The sequence below is a fragment of the Protopterus annectens genome, chromosome 3.part0, assembly GCF_019279795.1.
Source record: "Protopterus annectens isolate FY-2018-M chromosome 3.part0, PAN1.0, whole genome shotgun sequence".
NCBI lineage: Eukaryota > Metazoa > Chordata > Ceratodontiformes > Protopteridae > Protopterus > Protopterus annectens.
In genome coordinates this window covers 620,684,733-620,704,689 of record NC_056731.1, presented here as the reverse complement: position 1 = coordinate 620,704,689, position 19,957 = coordinate 620,684,733, and the positions used below count along the sequence as shown (strand labels likewise).

The following is a 19,957-nucleotide window of genomic DNA, read 5'->3' as shown; positions in this document are numbered from 1 at the left end:
CAGAACGGTCGACACCAAAGATTTGATTCTGGCTTCATCCACCAAAGTATTTCTTTCTTGCAAAGGTTTGTAAGGCGTATCATGTGGTCGAGTGGGTGGGTTAAGATCGACCATGGTCATGAAAGAAGCCACTGTATTAGTCTCATGTGCAACCTCGCCAATGTAACTAAGGTAATGGTTGCTGCCATGGATCCCAATACCTGTAGTACAAGGCGTGCTGGTACAAATGTCTGTGGAAGGAGGACTTGAGTCTGGCTTCTTATTTTTGAGAGCCTGTGAGGAGGAAGGGAAGCTTGATAGGATGTTGTGTCGAAGATCCCTCTAATGAATTCCAGTGCTCTTGTTGGAGACATTTGTGATTTGTCTATGTTGATCGTGATACCTAGGTGAAGAGCATGGCCTTGAGTGTAAGAGAGATTGAAAATGAGAAGATTCCTGGTCGTGGCGGTAAGGAGCCAATCATCTAAATACGGAAACATCTGGAATACTTGTAGTTGGAGATGAGCTACTACAACTGCCATACATTTGGTCAACACTCTGGGGGTTGTCGAGAGACCAAAGGGCAGTACCCAGAACTGATAGTGATTGGCTCCCAACCGGAAGCGGATAAATCTCCAGGAGTGTTAGTCCAGCTTTATGTGGTAATACGTGTCCTGGAGGTCTATAGAGCACATCTAGTTGTCCTTCCCCAGAAAGGGGAGGATGGACTGTACCATGACCATCCAAAATTTTTGAGGTTTTATGAATTTGTTTAGTAAGCTGAGATCCAGGATTGGTCTCCAGTCCCCTGTCTTTTTTGGCACTAAAAAGAACCAGAGTAAAACCCGGATCCTCTCTGGTCTGGTGGGACTGGCTGGATGACTCTTTTTCTTAGCAACTTTTTGAATTCTAAGGCTGCAGCCTCCTTCTGACTGGGTGGGACATCGGGGATTTGTTTTACGGGTCCGGGAGTAAGATTGAATGGGGTATGATAGCCTCTGGATATTATTCTCTGCACCCCTTGCATCCATTGTTATGAGTTGCCAGGCCTGTTGGTGCAGGGAAAATTGACCCCCAACTGCTTCCAGAGGAAAGCAATTGGGCTGCTGTTCAGGAGCACAGGAAGTGTTGGCTAGAGAAGGAATCTCTAGCGCCTTGGTTGCACAGACACCCTCTGCCCTGAAAGGGGTGTCTTCCGGATGAGTTCCCCCCTCTGCCACGGGGGGATTGCTCACCACGAGTGTCATGAAACGATCCTTGGGACTTCTTGAACAACAACAATTCTCCTCCCTTCTGGTTCCTGGAGTAGGATCTCTGGGGGGGGGGACATATGCCCATAGCAGACAAGGTCTTTCCGTCCTTCTCACTATGTGATGGTGTGTTTCTTACTTTGGGATCAAAAAGGGAAGATTCATCAACAGGCATGTTGACAAAGGAAGATTTAAAGGGGTCCACGAAGTCACACAAATGCATCCAAGCATGCCGTCTCATGACAATGCCTAATGCGGCTGCTCGAGCAGCTCCCTCGGTAGTGTGAGAAATCAGGCGCATTGAGGAGTTTGATATGGATTCCAGGGTAGCTAGCTGAGAGGCAACAGTATCACACACCTCCTCAGACAGTACCCCTGCCAAAAGAGGTAGACATTTCTGACATTAGGTCTCTTTGCAGGCAAGTAAAGTGTGCCAGATAATTCAGCGACCAAATGTCAAAGATCACTGAAGCGTAGGCCCGCTTCCCCAGTTTGTCTACATTCTGAGACTCCTGTTCGGGCATGAACAGTGGAACTATCTTCTAACATTCCCTCTTAGTGGCCACCGCCATGACCATGGAATCAACTACCAGCTGCTTGGACCAATTGGGCTGGTCTTCAGGGGTGTATAAAATTTTATCTGGTCTCTGGGGAACAGGTTCTATGTTGCCTGGGGCTTTCCACCAAGCATGCTGCACAATAAGTTTAATAAGCTCAACTGCAGGTGGGGTCACCCAGGAAGTAGATGGCTGAGCACGGAAGGCCTGCAAAAACATCTGCTTGAGGATCTCAAGAATGTCTCCAAATGAGATGTCTTCCAGGGGAGACTGTGGGGACCCTTCTCCCTCATTGCAATTGGTGTTTTCGGTGATGGAATCCTCAGGGGAATCAAGATGCTTCCTCTTGCAAAATTTCTCTCGGGGTGGCTCCCCAGTGGGATCTTTTGAGGAGGACTCCAGAGAAAGAGTTCCCTTCAAGGTAAGGTCTTGCGGTTCCTGTGCTCGGGATCCCAGAGTAGGGGGTTGGGACAGCTTCATGTTAGAGGGGGGGTTCTGGTGTCAATGCCAAAGGTGCCAACTGTGAGCCTGTTGAAGCAAGGACCCTCTCCATCACCTGGAAAGCATGCCCACCTGAGGAGGGATGGGAGCCCGGAACCAAGCAGGACAACCTCGGAACCAGGGTCGCACCCCAACCTGAGAAGCCCACCTTTAGGTGAGGAGCTCCAAGAGGACCGGTAGCTGCTGGGAGAGCTGTGGCCATAGACGGCGCCAACAAAAAAATAGGAGCCGAACTAGGTGCCACGGTGCTGACAGCCCAATCACTGTGCCAGTTCCAAAGGAGCCTTTGCACCAGGAGTAATCAGTGCTGACAGGGAAGCCTCTGCTCTCGGAGCCGAGACAGAATGCACTGGGATGGCCATTTGTACCAAAGTCTCCGAGACCTGGGAGGAGGCCGGAGGAGGATATACAGATGAATATGCCATGAGAGCTTTAGTTCCAAGAGAGAAAAAGGCCTACCAGGGGTGGGTAATCCTCTAGCTGCCAAAAGATGGTCCACAACCCTCACAACATCTTGTTCTGAAAGACACCTGGTGGATCTGAAGGAAGCTGCCGATGGAGATTTTGGTCTCTCAAGAAATGGACTACATTGTTGTCCCAAAAAGGGGTCATAAGAGGAAGAATATATGGTTCTGGGAAGGTGCTCATCCTTCGGAACCGATGGTGTCAGTATAAGTGGAGCGGTATAAGACATCGGCATCGTGGCCAGGGATGTTGCCGATGCAGGTACAGTAGTCAGAGCCTGTGTCAAAACCAAGGTTGGCACTGACGGGGATGGTGCCGAAGCTGGTACAGTAGTTGGAGTCAGAATTAACGGCAGCACTGAGGGAAAAGACATGGAGCCTGGTGCCGAAGTAGTCTGTGCCAAAGGCGCGGGAGAAGCCCGGTGTCAACTCGGTTCTGAGGAGGACAGAGATGTCAGAATGGAGTGACTCTGTTTCTCTTTATGTTTTTCACATCCTTACGCTTAGGAGGTGGTGAGACCTCCATCCCAGAAAGAGTTTTCAGCATACCCTTCAGAATAAGCTTGTTCTTACGACATACCCTTCAGAATAAGCTTGTTCTTACGTTCAGCCAACATCTGGTTGCTGAAGCTAAAACAAATATCACAAGATACATTGATGTGGTCAACGCCCAAACAATAAACACACCAGGTGTGACCGTCTGAGTTGAGCATCTTACGCCCGCAGTTATCACACTGTTTAATTCCTAGTTTTACTTTATCAGACATCATGGAAACTATACAAACACTATCATCCTAAACTGCAATTTAACCAACCAAAAAACAACAGCAAGGTTATAGAAGAAGAGTTTTTTTTTTTTTTTTTTAACAGATAGAAAAAGAGGAGTACCAACAATGGTACTAAGAAATACCACAAAGTCATAGGGAAAGGGCCTACCAAAGGTAGGGGAGAGAGACAGTACCAACGATGGTATGAAAAGAAATACCGAAGGTAGAGGGTAGGTTTCAGTAAGAAAATATATAAATTTAAAGGCAAAGAGATAATCTTAAGGGAAAACTGACTAGAGAAGGTAATTATATAGATAAATCACAACACACACTACACTTAGCTTGAAAGAAGGCTTGGTATGTCTGACAAGGAACTTGGCAAACAAAATATGGAGAGACTATAAAAGGGGCATTGTGGGTAGGTCTTAGCTGAGAGTTTTTGGCTAGCGAGAGCTTGGTAATGGCCATGTCAGTTCCGAGGATGGAACCAAAGTCCTAACAGTACGGAATGAAGAAAGATTTACAACATCAGATGAGTAGTTTATGTTGCCAAGTGTCAGGGATATGCTGGGCTTGACACAGGAAAAACTGAGAGGAAGTTCAGAGTATGAATGTATGAACACATTTACAACATTGGAAAAATAATGGTAAAAGTGCACTGAGTAGGTACACATTAGATAACCCAGAACATTTTTTTTTTAATTGTGGGTGCTTGACTCTATATACCTTGATCTGAGAAGGGGGCCATGGAAATTGAAACTTGAAACTCTCTAACTTAAATTGCAGCTGTTAACAGCTGCTGATAAAATTCCTGGGCTTAATGAATCTATCTGTATTGAAAGTATTTTTAAACTAAAACAACTACAGCTGTAATAATTTTAACTCTTGTTGTTTATTCCTTGTCCACCGTTTTAGATGTGCATATTTATCTAACATGCAACAGGATAAAGGGTATAAAATTGGTATGGTATTGTTTTAAAAGTATACAATTGAACCTAATGAATTTCATTAAATTTAAATGAACTGATGATGTCACTAATTTAAGGATTATTTAAGGCATTGTTCTTTTTCATCTGAAGAAGTATTAAACTGTGATTGGTGTAGAAGATGGAAAAGATTCTAAAAGTGGGCAGCTAGTACAGCACTTACCAATAAACCTATATGAACTTATAAAATATTTATGTAGTTCCTGTAACATGTAGGAAGATTTAATAGCTTTAACACAGCCTTCATTATGAAACTGAAAATACTTCAACTGCTGAGATAAACTGACAAATCACAAATTACAATTAACTTTTTAAATATACTTGAATTGCATAGCTGTATAACAAATATATGCATACAAGTAAGCATTAAAGGAATGACACATTCATTAATTCATATTAAAAGTGCACAGACCTGTCTATAGGTTCCATCTAGTAAAACATCTAAATTTTGAAGAGAAGCTGGAGTCTTGTCTTTAAAGCGAGCTAGAAGTCGTCGCTGAATAGCTCTAAACTGCACAGCTCTTTCTGATAAAAGTTCCTGATACTTGACTCCATTCAGACGAAGCTGTAATAAACGGGAGTAGAAATTCTCAATGGTCATTCAAGATTTGCACAATCCAAAAATAAAAAAAAAAATCATTCTTACAATTAGCATTGATAGTCTTTAAAATGTACCGATACAAACATCATTTATTTATTTATTTATTTATTTTATTTTATTTTACATTTGTTTACCGGGATAGTCTGACTGAATATATGTCCATTTTCAGCGGAGGCCCAGGGAGAAAAACTCCAATTAGACAAATTACAAATATAACATTTAAAAAATATAAAATATAAAAAAGTATAAAAATAACATTTACAACAAAGAATAAAAAACACAGTGAGTAAGTACAATGGTCCGTGGTGTTCCCTAATAGGGATTCACAATTCACATGGTCAGACACAATTAAAGGCAGAAGACATTAGATAGCAAACAGAGCTTGGTGAAATAGTTACCTGTTTGATATTCAGAGATTCTCCTTTCAGTATTTAACTTAATCAAGATTGGTACATGGGCAAAGCCAGTTCATTTTGAGATACTGTTTGAGGTTATTTTTAAATAGACCTATGGAGGATTGCAGGGTTAAATGGTTTGACAATGAATTCCAGGTTTTGCCAACAAAGTTGGCAAACAGGGATTCACCAGCAGCATTGTTAGATTTGTGGGTTTGGACGAGTAGTTTGTTGGCTGATCGCAGGGATCTCAAGTTGTTATAGGGCTTAATGATATTTATGAGTGAGGGGGTATCCTCAGGGTGGTACAAAATTTTGTGCGCTATTTGGAGTTGATTGAATTGAATTACACTGGGCAGTTCTAGCCACTCTAGGTGTTTCAGGTTTTGGCAGTGGTGGGTTCTGTACGTGGAACCAGTGGCGAATCTGGCAACATGGTTGTAGCTATGGGACAGCTTACCTAATTCCGATTTGTTGAGGTTTGAGAGTACCGGCGAGGCATATAGTAGAGTAGAGAGTAGGTGTGACCAGGCGATTGCAGTCCTAGCCAGTGGGGTTAAAAATGTTTTGTTTCTATACAGTGACCCAAGCTTCTTATTGATGGTCTGTATATTTTTTTTTGACCTGTAGGTCAAATTTAAGATTATTGTCTATGATAACCCCTAGAAGTTTAGTGTGTTGATCTGGGGAGATAGTGGTACCATTGTTTGACGTGACAGAGAAAGAAAATGTGGCAGATTTGCTGGTGGGGGTGAAGAGTAGAAGTTTAGTTTTATTGGGGTTCAGCAGTAGGCGTTGATTGTTGAGCCAGTTCTCAATAGTGTTGAATGTATTTTGGGTTAGGGCTTGCAGTTCAGATGGGGTGGTAGCTGAGCAGATCAGAGTGGAATCATATGCATATTGAATGCAGGTAGCTTTAGGGATAGCAGTATGATGGTTGTTGATAAAAACAGAGAAGAGTAGTGGACCCAGTATGGAGCCTTGAGGGACACCAAGTGTGAGAGGTAGCTGGCTTTAGAGATTGCCCTGCCATAATACTGCCTGTTGTCTACCAGTCAGGTAGGACTGGAACCACTGGACTGTGTGCTTATTGAGGAAAATAGATTTGAGGGAGATAATGAGAAGTTCATGGCTGACCATGTTGAAGGCTTTTGACAGGTCAAGAAAGAAGGTGGAGGATAGTCTATTGTTATTCCTATTTTGGTTTATGGTATTAGTAAAGGAAAGGAGGGCTAAGGCTGTGCTATGGTTTGGCCTAAAACCATGTTGGGAGTTAGATAGTAAGTTATTCTGTATAAGGTATTGCATTAGTAGCTTGTGTACACATTTCTCCATTATTTTGGCTAGTGGGGAAAGAATGGCAATGGGTCTATAGTTGGATATGTCTGTAGAACTTCCACCTTTGTGGAGTGCGATGACGTGGGATATTTTCCAGAGGGAGGGGATAACGCTTTTGGATAAGGTTCAGTTGACTACGATAGATATGGGATATGCAATGGCATCTGGCACTATTTGTAGGTATTCTGCAGGGAGGTTGTCAGCAGTGAGGGTGGTAGGTTTGGAGGTTGTCAGCAGTGAGGGTGGTAGGTTTTAGTTTTTTTTTTTATAAGTGTTTTGATAAAACTAGTGGATACCGGGTGGAAGCTAAATTGGGGGTGATTGTTGGGTTGGTAAGGGGAGTGGTTTAGTTTTGTGGGGTTAATTGATTTGCTAGGGATTGTATTGTTTCAGTGAAAAAGTTATTATAAGTGGCGGCTATGGTCTCAGGGGAGCTATGGGTGTGGTTAGTTGGGGTTGGGGTGGTAGAATGACCTGGATGTAGAAGTTGATTTAGGCCTGCCCAGAACATCTGAGGGTGGTTTTGGTGTTTTTGTAAGAGATTTTGGTAAAAGCTTTTTTTGTCTAGTAAAACAGATTTTTAGTATCATTCCTGAGTTGACGATATTTTAAATGGTCAAGTAGGTCTTCAGTTGATCTCCAGCTGGCCCAGGCTTTATTCCTAGTTTTGATTTTAGATTCGGTATCCTTTGTGAGCCATGGTGCTGTATTTGATCTAGATTTTATCGTACGTACTGGAGCATGGGAATCAAGGATGCTTAGGAATTTAGTGTTGAAGTAAGCTATAGCCTCTTCTAGTGGTAGATTTTTTAGTTTTGACCAGTCAACTGCTTTTAGTTCATTTAGGAAAATGGGAGCGTCAAAGTTTTTCCTATTTCTAAGTGTTTTATATTTGGTGTGGTGGGGGTTTCCTGTCTTATGTTTTATGATATAGGTTAGTAGATGGTCACTAAGGTCATCAGGGAGAGTGCCAGCTATGTACTGTTGGAGCTGGTTATTAACTAGTCTAGGATGCTTTCCCTGCTGGTCGGTTTGTTTATCTCGGCGGGCCAGATTATGGTCTGCTTAAACCCGGATAAGTTTATTGGGGTGTAGGGGGGGGGGGTTCGGAGGAGTAGGTGTACCAGTCGGTGTTGATGTCACCAAGAACTATTGTTTCTTGGGGATAAGTAGTGGATAACCACTGAAAGATATCCTCCAGAGTATTTAAGTTGTTGCCTTGCAGAATATATGCACAGACGATGTTCAATCATTTGTTATGATTGATCTGTAGTTTGGTTATGAGGAGTTCTGTATTACTGAACTGGGGTGGTTGAATAGCTTCTCTATTAACAGTTAGAGTATCTTTGTATAGGACTGCTATTAACCGGTGAATATTGTATCCAGGATGTAATATCTCATTGTCGGTAGTATTAGGTTTTAGCCAGATTTCCGTAAGGCACATAATCTCTGGGGAGTGGGTTGCTAGGAGGGCATGTAGGTTGTGAATCTTATTGTTAATACTTCTAATAGTCAGGTGAAATGCTAGGAGGGAACTAGTGGAAGTAGAAAGTGGTAGCATGACTGTGGGGGTTGTGGTAGGGGAGTGAGGGTTATTAGGTGTGGGTGGGCCAGGATGGGCCAGGGTTGGGATGAATGTCTTCATGTATTATAAGGTTCTAGTGACAGGATACTCTTAGCTTTAGGAGTTTATTTATAAGTTTTATATAGTGTTTGTCTTTAAGTTTTGTGACTCTACAGGGGTGATATTTTGTTGATGGTGGTAGATTTGGTGTGTTGGGGATGGTAAAGTGATTGGTTTTATGTGTGAAGTTGTGGGTGGCTGTCTGACCATTTGGATAGTGAATACTATGGTCACGTTCTTGTTCATAAGCAATAAGATGGTAAAATAGAAATAATATAGGCAGTAGGGTAATTAGCATTTTTTTTACTTGTCTGCATTATGTTAGGGGGATGGGCCAATTTTGATAGTTGATTGCCCTTACAGGGTGTGGAAGTATGGGATAGAGGAAATGGGTCAAGGGGAGGGCTGTTCAGATATGTACGAGGCTCTGACTGGTTCTTAGCTAGAGGGGAGTGGTCAGTTTAGTTTAAATTTAGCAGTAGTGGGGGTGGGTGAGAATTGGGGCAGGAAGGATAGCGGAGCGAGCCCGAGCAGAGTGAGAGCAAGTGAAGCGGGGCTAACACCGACTCCAAGTATTTCCCAAGCTTTGGTTATGTATGGATACAGGGAAATATCTTAACACAGGCTAGAGTCCAGCATGTAACAAACATAAGTTTGTTGAAACTAACAGGCAGTCTATTAAGAAATGGGGGGGGGGGTTCCTTGCTGCCAAGCTACTTTACAGCATACCAACTTGCTAGAGAGTACAGTAGATAATGCCTTAAATAAGTATATTGTAAAATGTAAGAACTAAGCCAACATACTTTGCAGATAAGGAGATACTGCAAGGTAAGAGAACAGAGCTGTGTGATGAGCGATTTTCATTGCAATCGTTTAATGCAGCATGCAGGACTTTTAACAGTATGCTGTCAGTATGGAGATGAAAAAGACAAACTTGACTGATAGTAATGCAGCATGCAGGACTTTTAACAGTACTATGTATGGAGATGAAAAAGACAAACTTGACTGATAGAGAGCAAGCAGAGGGAATGCAGTTAAGGAGTCAGCAGCAAGGAAGAAAAACTATAATCATGAAATCATAAACATTCTTAGTCACTGATGTATTAGTAGTTGTAATCTTACTATTAATATTAGTATTGGTTATTATAAAAGTCAATGGCAATTATTTTATTTTTGTAGGAATCATAGAAGAATGTAAAACTGTTAATGAGCACAACTGCAGCGTGGATACAAGGCAGCACAGTGCAAGAAGTTAGTTCCTAAAACATGAGTGGTAGACAGGCAACGGATTTTGATTACTGCAATTGGCTGATATTAGAAGGGAGTAGTCACTTTAACGTTTTCTTATTATTTTTAATAACCTGTATGGGCAAATTCTATTTTCAGAAATGGCAAATGACACTTAAGTTCTGTTCATTATTACTGTACATTTGTTTTAACAGAAGAATGGAAATATACAAAATGATTGCACTGAGAAGTTATATAGTGACTTACTATTAAAACAGCTTATAAAAGAGATAGCTGACAACCTAATGTGCTTACCTGTGTTGTTAACACTTTTGCAATACTCATAAATAGTCTAAACTCCAAAAATATATAGCTCAAGAGGTCACCAAACTTACTTGTCAACTCTAAGGGTAGTTACAAAACATCATACCCTGACAAATTTCAGTGATTCTTTTTAGCATATGATGTAAACAATAAATTTACTGTTTTCTCTAACGGAGTTAAAACAGAGTTCAGACATGGAAAGGGTAGTCAGTGAGTATAACATAAAATATGTAGCAGTTACCTTATCAAATTAAACAAGCATGCATGCAAGTAGCAAAGTGCAAGTATGTATACATTCAAAGACAATATTAGCTATGGAATTCTGAAAAGTTTGTTTTCAGAAGTGTCATACTCCAGTGGTCGATTTCAACATGATTAAATACAAGATAAAGTGCACTCACTTGGAAATCTGAAGCCAGTACTGTGAACCAAGTTTTTCATTATAGTGTCAAATTTTGAAAATTTCATTTGTATTATAAGAATGGTTAGAGAAGATTTGCCAGAATAACCCACAGCAAGAACTGAGATGAGTGCAAACCAAGATCTTCCTGGACACATCCCCTAAGTTTTGGTCCCCTTAGTCCAAACTGCTGTACAAAGTAAAACAAATTTCTTAAATAGACATGAGGGTTCCAAAAAAGTAAACTTCTGAGACTGCTGCCTCACAAATACTATGAAGTATAATTAACTCTGATTGCATTGTGGCCACATTTATTGTCAAACACAGATCAACAAGTGAAATGTAACTGTTGTTATTCCCACACAAATCCAAAGAATGGGTAATACAATCAAGAAAAAATAACTAAATATAAATGAAAATATTACATACATACCTCAGAATTAAACATTTTTAAGAAAAGGCTTTAAAAATGAGATGATTCAAACCTCAGTGAAACTACCAACAATTCTAACGAATTTAAATTATTATGGGAAAAGTTTGTGTTTATTGCAGGCAGTCCCAAAAACTGTCTCATTTCAAAGAACACATGGTATTTAGTAACAAATCTTGTTGCCCTTAACATTCTCAGGATCAAAATCTCACACCATGTTTTTGAGATTCTGGTCCTATTAAATAATGGATATATGTTAAACATGGCATTGGCATCGCCATAAAAGGAACATGTTATTGCCTCAATGTCATAAATTACACATTAATCAGAGTGCATTAACATGATGGAAAAGTCTGGGTCTTTTAACTGCAACCAGCAGCCATACAGCAAACTTCCAAATCCATTGCTTTATAGAGGAAACCAAGAATATTGCTGGAAAATGTTTAATCTAAATACTGCTTGTATTATTACTATGTCAGTTACATAAACCAATCCAAAGTATACTGTGTGGTACAACAAAAGTATCCTTGTTAAGTTTCTTGGCAACAAACAGATCACTCAAAAGTTTGAGATGGAGAAAGTACAGTTGTGAAAGTAAACTTAAAATAACAGATGATCATATATATCACTGCTGTAGTAAGATTTAAGCTATAGGCAAAGTTCTACATTGGACAGCACAAGCTGGCCAGGTTGCCAAAGATGTAGAGCTCCTTCCACATGCCCTAGCCACTGGCAAGCATGAGGCTGAAGATAAAACCAGTGGCTACGGTAACAAATACCTAAGATCTTTCTTGCCTCAGAAGATAGGCAGACTAAAGCTCTGCCAGATGAGAACATATTAAAAAAACGGTACTAGTTTGTCAGAATTTGCAGAGGTCTAGGCAGGAAGTTAGTTTAGTGATAATGGAACATTGCTGAGACCGCTGCGAATTCTGACAAATTTAAAAAATAAAATTAAATGAAAACTGTTGTAACCTTTTTTATACATAATATTCCAATTACAAAAGGTCTGCCTTAACTGATGCAAACCAGATTTCTAGTGAGAATGTATAATATATTGTGGTTGCATTACAGTCATTTAAAAGACTTTATATTTTAAAGTTTGCACTGTATTTGGCTTTGCTTGTGTTTCCTCTTTGTGATTGGCATGTCTGATAGCATACACAGGTGGAAAAGGGTAGGATTATTAACATCACTTGCCATTATCTTATGGAGTTTGTTATCTTAAAAAAAAGTTGAACAAAGCAGGAGTAGGATTATTAAATCACTTGCTGTTTTCTGATGGAGTTCATTATGTTAAAAAAGTTGAACAAAATTTAAAACATTACTGTTTTATAAATTTATGAAAGCGATGTTTAAACAAGCGTATTGTGACAACTACGCACTGTCAGCATTCACGCCATTCTAAGCAACATGTTATTTAACTGAGAATGGAATGTTGCCGTGAATGCTGATAGTATGTGGTTGCAATAATACATAAGTACCAAAAAAACATACTGTGGCACAAAATAACAAAAAAAGGGGGATGGAGGGAAGAAGTGGTTACTGCAGGAATGATATACTCGTATCTCGACTGTTATGGCAAATTTTCTTAAACAAATGTACTATTTTCATCATAAAGTCACTGCTGCAGCAGCCTGAAGCTATACGGGATAAATATGAAGAAATAGCCAGGGAATTGTTATGGCTAGGCTTGTATAGGCCCTAGGGCCGATAGCCTAGTACCAACCTATGAACCTATAACAGAGCTTATAGTAATGGAATAGAAAGCTGGATCACAATCCAGGATCCATTAGAAAATAGTCCTAGTAAAGCCTGCTCTAGACCTACAGATGGAAACCAGTTTTAGTGCTTGATAAAGGTGTGCACAGATGAACAGGTTGCTGCCTCTAGAATATATCTAGAGTTTGCCCTTCCCAAAAAGCCACAGAAGTTGTCAGGGTGACATTAGAATGGGCCCTGACTTTGCCTGGAAATGACTTATGGTAAAAATGACCAAAAGTGCATGAGACCACCATTTAGAAATAGTCTGTTTAGACACTGGCAGTCATTTCTTCATACCTTCATAAGGGACAAATAGTTAATCTGAAATTCTGAAGGATTTTGTTTTATCAATATAGTATCCAAGCTGCCTATGGACATACAGAGAGTGAAAAATTTTTTCTCTCTCATTTTCAGGCTCTGGAAAGAAAATAAGGAGCAGTATAGTCTGGTTTAGTGTAAACAACCTTAGCCATAATGGAAGGATTTGTTCTCAAAGTTACCCTACTACTATGGACAATGAGATAGGGATTGCTCACCGTAAGAACTTCTAACTCAGGTACTCTTCTTTCAGAAGTCAGACCAATAAGTAACACTGTTTTCCAAGACACGAACTACAAAGTGACAGTCAAGCAGAAATGGCCAAAAGACTAATCTTAATGCAAGAATAAGAAAAGCCATAAGATAATAACTCACACAAATACTAAAGAATCAAAGGAATCAGAGCCTTAAAAGAATCCTGGTTCTTAGACTGACACCAACTAGAATTTCTTTTCCAGTTACTCATACATGATTTTCTAGTAGCAGGTTTCTTTGCCTCTTTAACACCTGCAGCACATGCTCAGAAATAGGTGCCTAAAAGGTATTAAAATTCTGCCATCCTGGCAGTAAACTGAAGAAGATGAACTTTGGGGGCAATCAACCCCTCCATCATGTGTGAATAAGTCCATTCTGTGAGTAAGCTTGTGGTAAATTCCATTAGCCAACTTCAAAAGAATGATTAACCTCGGTTGCCCAGGCCACCACAAATTTCTTTACAGAGTCCTTCTGAATTCAAAGCACCACTATGGTTATCAGAAGAAATTATGGAAAAGCAGAGGAACATTTCCATCTATGGGAATGAAAACAATCTGTTTTTCAGGCATGCTTGCATGGGTCTCTTGAGCAACATTTCTTTAACTGTCTATTTTAACTGTTGGCAAGCATATCTACTTAAGAAGTTCCCCACAAATTAACCAATTCGTGGAAGACCCCCAGGTTCAACTTCTATTACTGAGGGTCTGTCCTGTCTTACTTATTTTATCTGCCACAATGTTTTCCTCTGATAAAATTTGTGTATGTAATTTTGATGGACAAACTGAACTGAGCTGCTAGATGTCAAGCTACCACATCTAGTCAGTAAATAGTATAAGATCTGCCCCCCCCCTTGTTTGGTTATGTACCACATCACTGTCTTGTTGTCTATGATTACTAGAAGCGGGTCTGGGATCCAAAGATGGTTCAGAGATTTGAAAGTATTTATAAGAGCCATCACTTCTTTGACATTTTTGTGTTTTGGCATGACTGTTTCACAGGACCTGGTCATTCATTCCTCTAGACACAGTTACCCAGTGAAAGTGGCAAGCATCTGTTATTACAGATTAAGTGGGAGCTGGCAAGGAGAAGGGAAGATCTGGGTTGAGAGATAACTGATTTACCCACCAGTTCCAGTATTTTTTAAAACCCCAACAATGAAATTTAAAATGAAATAGGGTGAAGGTGTTAAGTCCAATTGACCTGGAAAACTACTGAAGCTTTCTCATGTGAAATCTGGCCAAGGGGATCATAAGAACAGTTGAGGCCATCAAACGCAGAATTCTGAAATACCATCTAGCAGATGTCTGAGTCTAGTTTGAAAATATCAGAAAATGTTGCCTTTGAGAAACACCATCACAAGTGTTGTATACAGAACACCCTGTAAAACAATATATTATGAGAATAAATAAAAGCTTTTTCTCTGTTCACCTGAAATCCAAAGCTAAGAAAAATGTGAAATACCCATGCCAGAGATTGCTGACAAGTGGCAAAGATAGCTGCAAAAACCAGGCTATCATCTAAATAAGGGAAAAATTGAATGTACGGTAACTGCAATGTACTACAGTAGCAGCCAGACAGTTTGTAAATGATCACAAAACTGTAGATAACCCAAAGGGCAATACAGCAAACTGGAATTCCAATGCAGTACAGAAAAACACAAAAGAGCCTGAAACTACAGGTAACTGGAATGTGATGGTAAGCATCTTTTAAATCCAAAGTTACCAGAAAACTGGGAAAGAGGAATGAGGGGATAACAGGGACTATACAGACAGCATTTTAAACTTTGGAATGATGATGTGAAGATTTACAAAGACAAAGTTTATTACAGGATTAGGGTGGATGTCTCTGCTTAGTATTAGTAGTGAAGTGAAATATAATAGAGCTTTATTGAGCCTGGTTAGGAGTTTGTTGTACCTAAGAAGTGATTGAGATTTGTAATGGGGTTGAATGCATTTGCATGGGAAGTAACCTATATGGGTTGTGTTATAGAGGGTGGAGACAATTTTGTAATTAGTGTGGAAAGTTTGGTGGGTCTGAGGATTTGTAACAGTCTGGTAGCTACAGTAGTTATGTAGTTGATTTTGGTATGATGTCAAACTGTTGACAAGTATGAAGAGGGTGAGGCTAATTGTGTGAAAGGATAGAATTTGTAGATGTATATTAACATGACAGGTGGGTGTGGAACAGAGAGTAGTAGGGTGAATAAGGTTGTATAGGAAAGGTGATGAATTGGTTGGAGTGGTAAAGTTGGGTGCTCACAATTATAGTGTGTTGTAGCAAGGGAAAGGAGTGTTAGAAGTAAGCAGATGTGGACCTGGTATCAGATGGGTATAAATAATGTGGGGGGGGGGGGGAGTGGGAAAGATTATGGTGGAGGAGACAGAGGAGTCTAGGAAGAAGTTGAAGTGGGAGGGTAAAGAAGCAAGCAGTATATTGGTGAAAAAGTAAAGTGAGCCAGAGAGATGGGCAGGAGATAACTGGCTATAGGAAGGAGGAGGGATGACATGTGGATGTGGAAAACATGTAGAGGTGTCTGACAGGTACAGAGTAAACTGGAGGAGGTGGTTAGGTATGGTTAAATATGGGTATAGTGAGGGCAGGTGGGAGATGGGGACAGGGTAGTGGAGTGGAGTGAGCCCAAACATAGGGATGCCAAATGGAACAGGGCTGACCAGATCATGGCAAACAGCGGAAAGCAATCAGTAAGACTATAAGTAGTGGGTATTTAAAACAGGGGCTATACTTATGCAGCAAAATGTGAGCAATGTCCATTACAGATGTTTAAAGGTAAGGGGATATTAACTTTATGTATTTATCATTTGTTTAATGGGAAAGTCCGACTTGGAACGAGCCATTTTTCAACACAGGCCCTGAGAGAAATGCTCCAGATGCATGTCTTTGGAATGTGGGAGGAAACCGAAGCACCCGGAGGAAACCCACATGAATGCAGGGAGGATATGCAGACTCTGCACAGAACGCACCCCAGCCGAGAATCGAACTGGCAAACATCTTGCTGTGAGGTGGCAATGTTAACTTCTGTACCACTGAGCCATCCATTGAAATGGGAGAAGACAGAAGAGCTAGTGCCCAAGGACAGAAGAACAGCATTAACTGTGAATCTAACTAATGAGATTACAATGATAAGTGAGACTAACAGCTGTTAGGGAACAACAAAAAAAAAATGGGAGAGGAGATAACAGTAGAGAAGTTTGTGGTGGGGCAGAGCAGCTAGGTGCAGACAGTAGAGAACAGAATGGGAAGGAGTAGAGCAGGACTTTGGCACAGTGATGAGCAGGACTTTGACATCAGATGTGAGCTAATTCCTGTGCGAAAAATGCATGTGTATAAGCAGACATTTCTCACTAGGAATTCAGGCCCTTTTCCAAACTAATAATTCACAAATACAGATAAGTATCAGCAGTAGCAATCCTGACAGAAAGTGAAACAGCTGAGTGGCACAATATGCTTGTTATACAGCTTACAAACAGATAGACGGCAACTTTCTAAGCCACTGTACATCACTATGAGGTATGCAATATCACAGATGAACTCCCCATAAATAAGTACTTCATCAGTGTGGAGGACTTCAGCTACCTATCACTTGACTAGAGTACTTACACCTTCAGTACAGGATAAGCACAGGGGTTTTTAGATCTAATAAATAAAAACTCAATGCACCAGACTCTTACTAGCCCAAGTATATGACAAAATATTCTTTACCTACTACTTTCAAAGGTAAAGTCTTCATGTACAACTTCCTTAGTATCTCCCTCTCCAGTTATGACAGATCATAAGTTAGTAACCTTTTCCTTCAACCTATCTACCTCCCCTAAAACCAGTATATTAAAATTCAAAGCCTTCAAGGGCATAAAACTCTTCATATTTAATGATGAACTCTCACAATTCACAGTCACATCTAGATCCAAATATAATGGGAAATTTAAAAACACACCACCCTAGTGGTCGACTGAAATGAATACAATCTGCAATTAAAGGAAGAGTATAATTATATTACACAACAGATCTATTGACACCAAATTGAAGAAAAATAGTAGGAATTTTTAAAAGGACTGTTAGATCTATTAAGGCAGTACATGAATGCAAGTTGTCATTTGAAGCTAAGAACAATCACAAATCTTTTTAGTTATGCCAGAAAACTAAAAAAAAAAGCACTCAACAATGTATAGAATTCATGCTAAATGTTAAAACTGTCTTGAACCTGGTAGTCATTGCCAATATGCTAGCAAATAAATTTAGTGCAAATTTCATTCCTGAGACAGTTATCCAAAAAACTACCATACAGATATTTTTCAAAGTCCTCATCATCACTAAAGAACATGTATTGTAAGTATTGTCCAAAATTAAGAACACTTCCTCTATGGGACCAGATAGCATAGTGTTGTTTGTTAAATAATACTAAACATGTCCTGGTGGAACGTTTCCATAAGATATTTAACCTGAGTTTGGGTATAGGCTCAGTCATGGAACTATGGCATGCAGCACCCATGATGCCAGTCCATAAATGTGGTCTTACTATAGACCCCAGAAAATAAAAATCTATCAACCTGAAAAGTTTCATTTGTAAGACTATGGAAAGCCTTATAACAGACTTGAACAACACAGACATTAAAAATCTCATTAGGCTAGATCTGCCTCCTCGCACCACCTTAATAATACCTACTAACCCTACTCTTCACTCTAACCCCACCCCTAACCCTGCACCTTACTGTAACACTACCACTAATCTAGACAGCTTGGACACAGACACAAATGCAAACACACATACACACACACACACTACAACTACATTCTCATTTAACCCTACCCAAACCTTAATGCTCTTAAACTCAAACACTCCTATACCCTAATTCAGAAACTTTCAGAATACCTGACTCTTTCATCATCATTTTCCTAAAATAACACTTACCTTACCCACAACCATTTGATGTTCCTTTCATATAAAATATCAATATTTTGATAAATGGTACAACCACATTTCACAGTCATTCATTCTCGCAATCAGCACCCAATATGATGGACTGAATATGATTCATGTCTATTTATATATCATTACCTCTCATAAAACTGCAACATTTATAAAGCTGTGCCCCCCCCATTGTTGTTGACCCCAACTATGCAGCTCAAAAGCCTAACAGTAATACTGCTTAGCCAAGAAGACTACCACAATAAAGTTTAATAATTCTCTCAGAGGTCATGCAGCCTGAAAAGCTTATTGCAAGACTTCCAAAATGTGTACCACCTCACCAAAATAGTCAGCCGCAATATATTATAATACTTTTATAAATATGGCTAGATACCATTAGTTATATTAACAAATAAAGAAAACAGACAAAAAGTATAGAGTAATAAAGTTGCTACTATCAAAATAATAATATAAATAGAGACAAACACAATGTCCAAAGTGCAATATATCAAATAGCAGAGTCTATTCAGATTTTCATTATCAAACCAGCAAAACCATAGAATAAAGTCTTCCTTATATACAATCAGGTGAGTTAATTAATCAACTTAATAAAACAATTATTCAATTGTGTAAACATTTATCTTAAAGAGAACAAAACACTTAAATAAAATATTTAATAGAGTGTATAAACATAATAATATTAAATTTAGTATAGGCTTTAGGGAACTCTATCATTCAACCCTATAATCCATTGGGTTTTCAGTTATGTTTCTGATATCTAAAGACATGTCTATCATCTAATAAACCAAATTCTTGGTCTCACAATTGGCATTGGCGGATGTATAAACATAGAAATGTTCATAAATAGTTACATTTGTTACATGGTGTAGATAGCATAATAAATGGTATAAACTATTTTCAACATCAGAATGTCCCAATGTTTAATAATAGATTCTTTGATGGAATGAATATCCTGTGTGTAGTGAGTTATATATCTTATCTCTATTATAGTTCATATTCAAACTTCTCATCATAATTATTCTTATTTCTCAAAGTTATAGAATTCATCTTATATAGTCTCTGCAAAGGCATTACTTTCCAATACTAGTTCCAATAAGGAACATAGAAAATCCACCATAACAGGTGTCAAATTAGAATAAGTCCCTGGTCATTAGGTATATTTGTAAATAATGATTTAACATCCATGAACATTTATTGGAATTGTAGGTTCCTCTAATACAAGATAGTTATATAGCTTATAGTCCATTATGCCTAATTTATACATATCTTCTAAAGTGTTATATACATTATATTCTTATTATTTCCTTTTCAATGTAATCTGATAGAAATTAATATCACTAAGCATTTCCATCATGTAGCATTGGTTTAATACATATGTTATTATCTGAGATGAGTCCATTTTGTTGTTTGAAGTTAAATTATTTCTTATATTCTTAACTGGGTTTTATGTAATAAATATAATTCTTTTCAACAGCCTTACTAAAACATCAATAGTAGGTCCAGAAAACATCACTTTTCTAAGATGGATTCTGTGACAGAGCTCATCTTAGAGGGAACATATAATACTATCATTAAAATCTTTATAAAGTTCTTTCTGTTTCGATTTAATTGATTCACATAGTGCTAATTCATCAGGCAGCTCAGGGTGAGTATTTTAATTTTAACAGTTCTAGTTCAATTATCAAACCAGTAAAACCATAGAATAAAGTCTTCAGGTGAGTTAATTAAAATATTTAATAGAGTGTATAAACATAATAATATTAAATGTGAATGTATAATTGTCTCCTCCTATATGAACAAAGAGACACAAACTTGTGGACATATATGATTTC

At 39.0% G+C, this 19,957-nt stretch overlaps 1 protein-coding gene across 3 annotated transcripts in view; it reads right to left on the bottom strand.

Moving 5' to 3' along the window:
- BBS9 (Bardet-Biedl syndrome 9) overlaps positions 1-19,957 on the bottom strand; it is a 2,479,230-nt gene that overhangs the window by 1,002,778 nt on the left and 1,456,495 nt on the right. For all 3 annotated transcript variants that reach the window (XM_044065020.1, XM_044065022.1, XM_044065021.1), the window contains one exon: positions 4,917-5,069. In XM_044065020.1, coding sequence (XP_043920955.1) covers positions 4,917-5,069 — 153 coding nt within the window. The remainder of the gene's footprint in view (positions 1-4,916; positions 5,070-19,957) is intronic.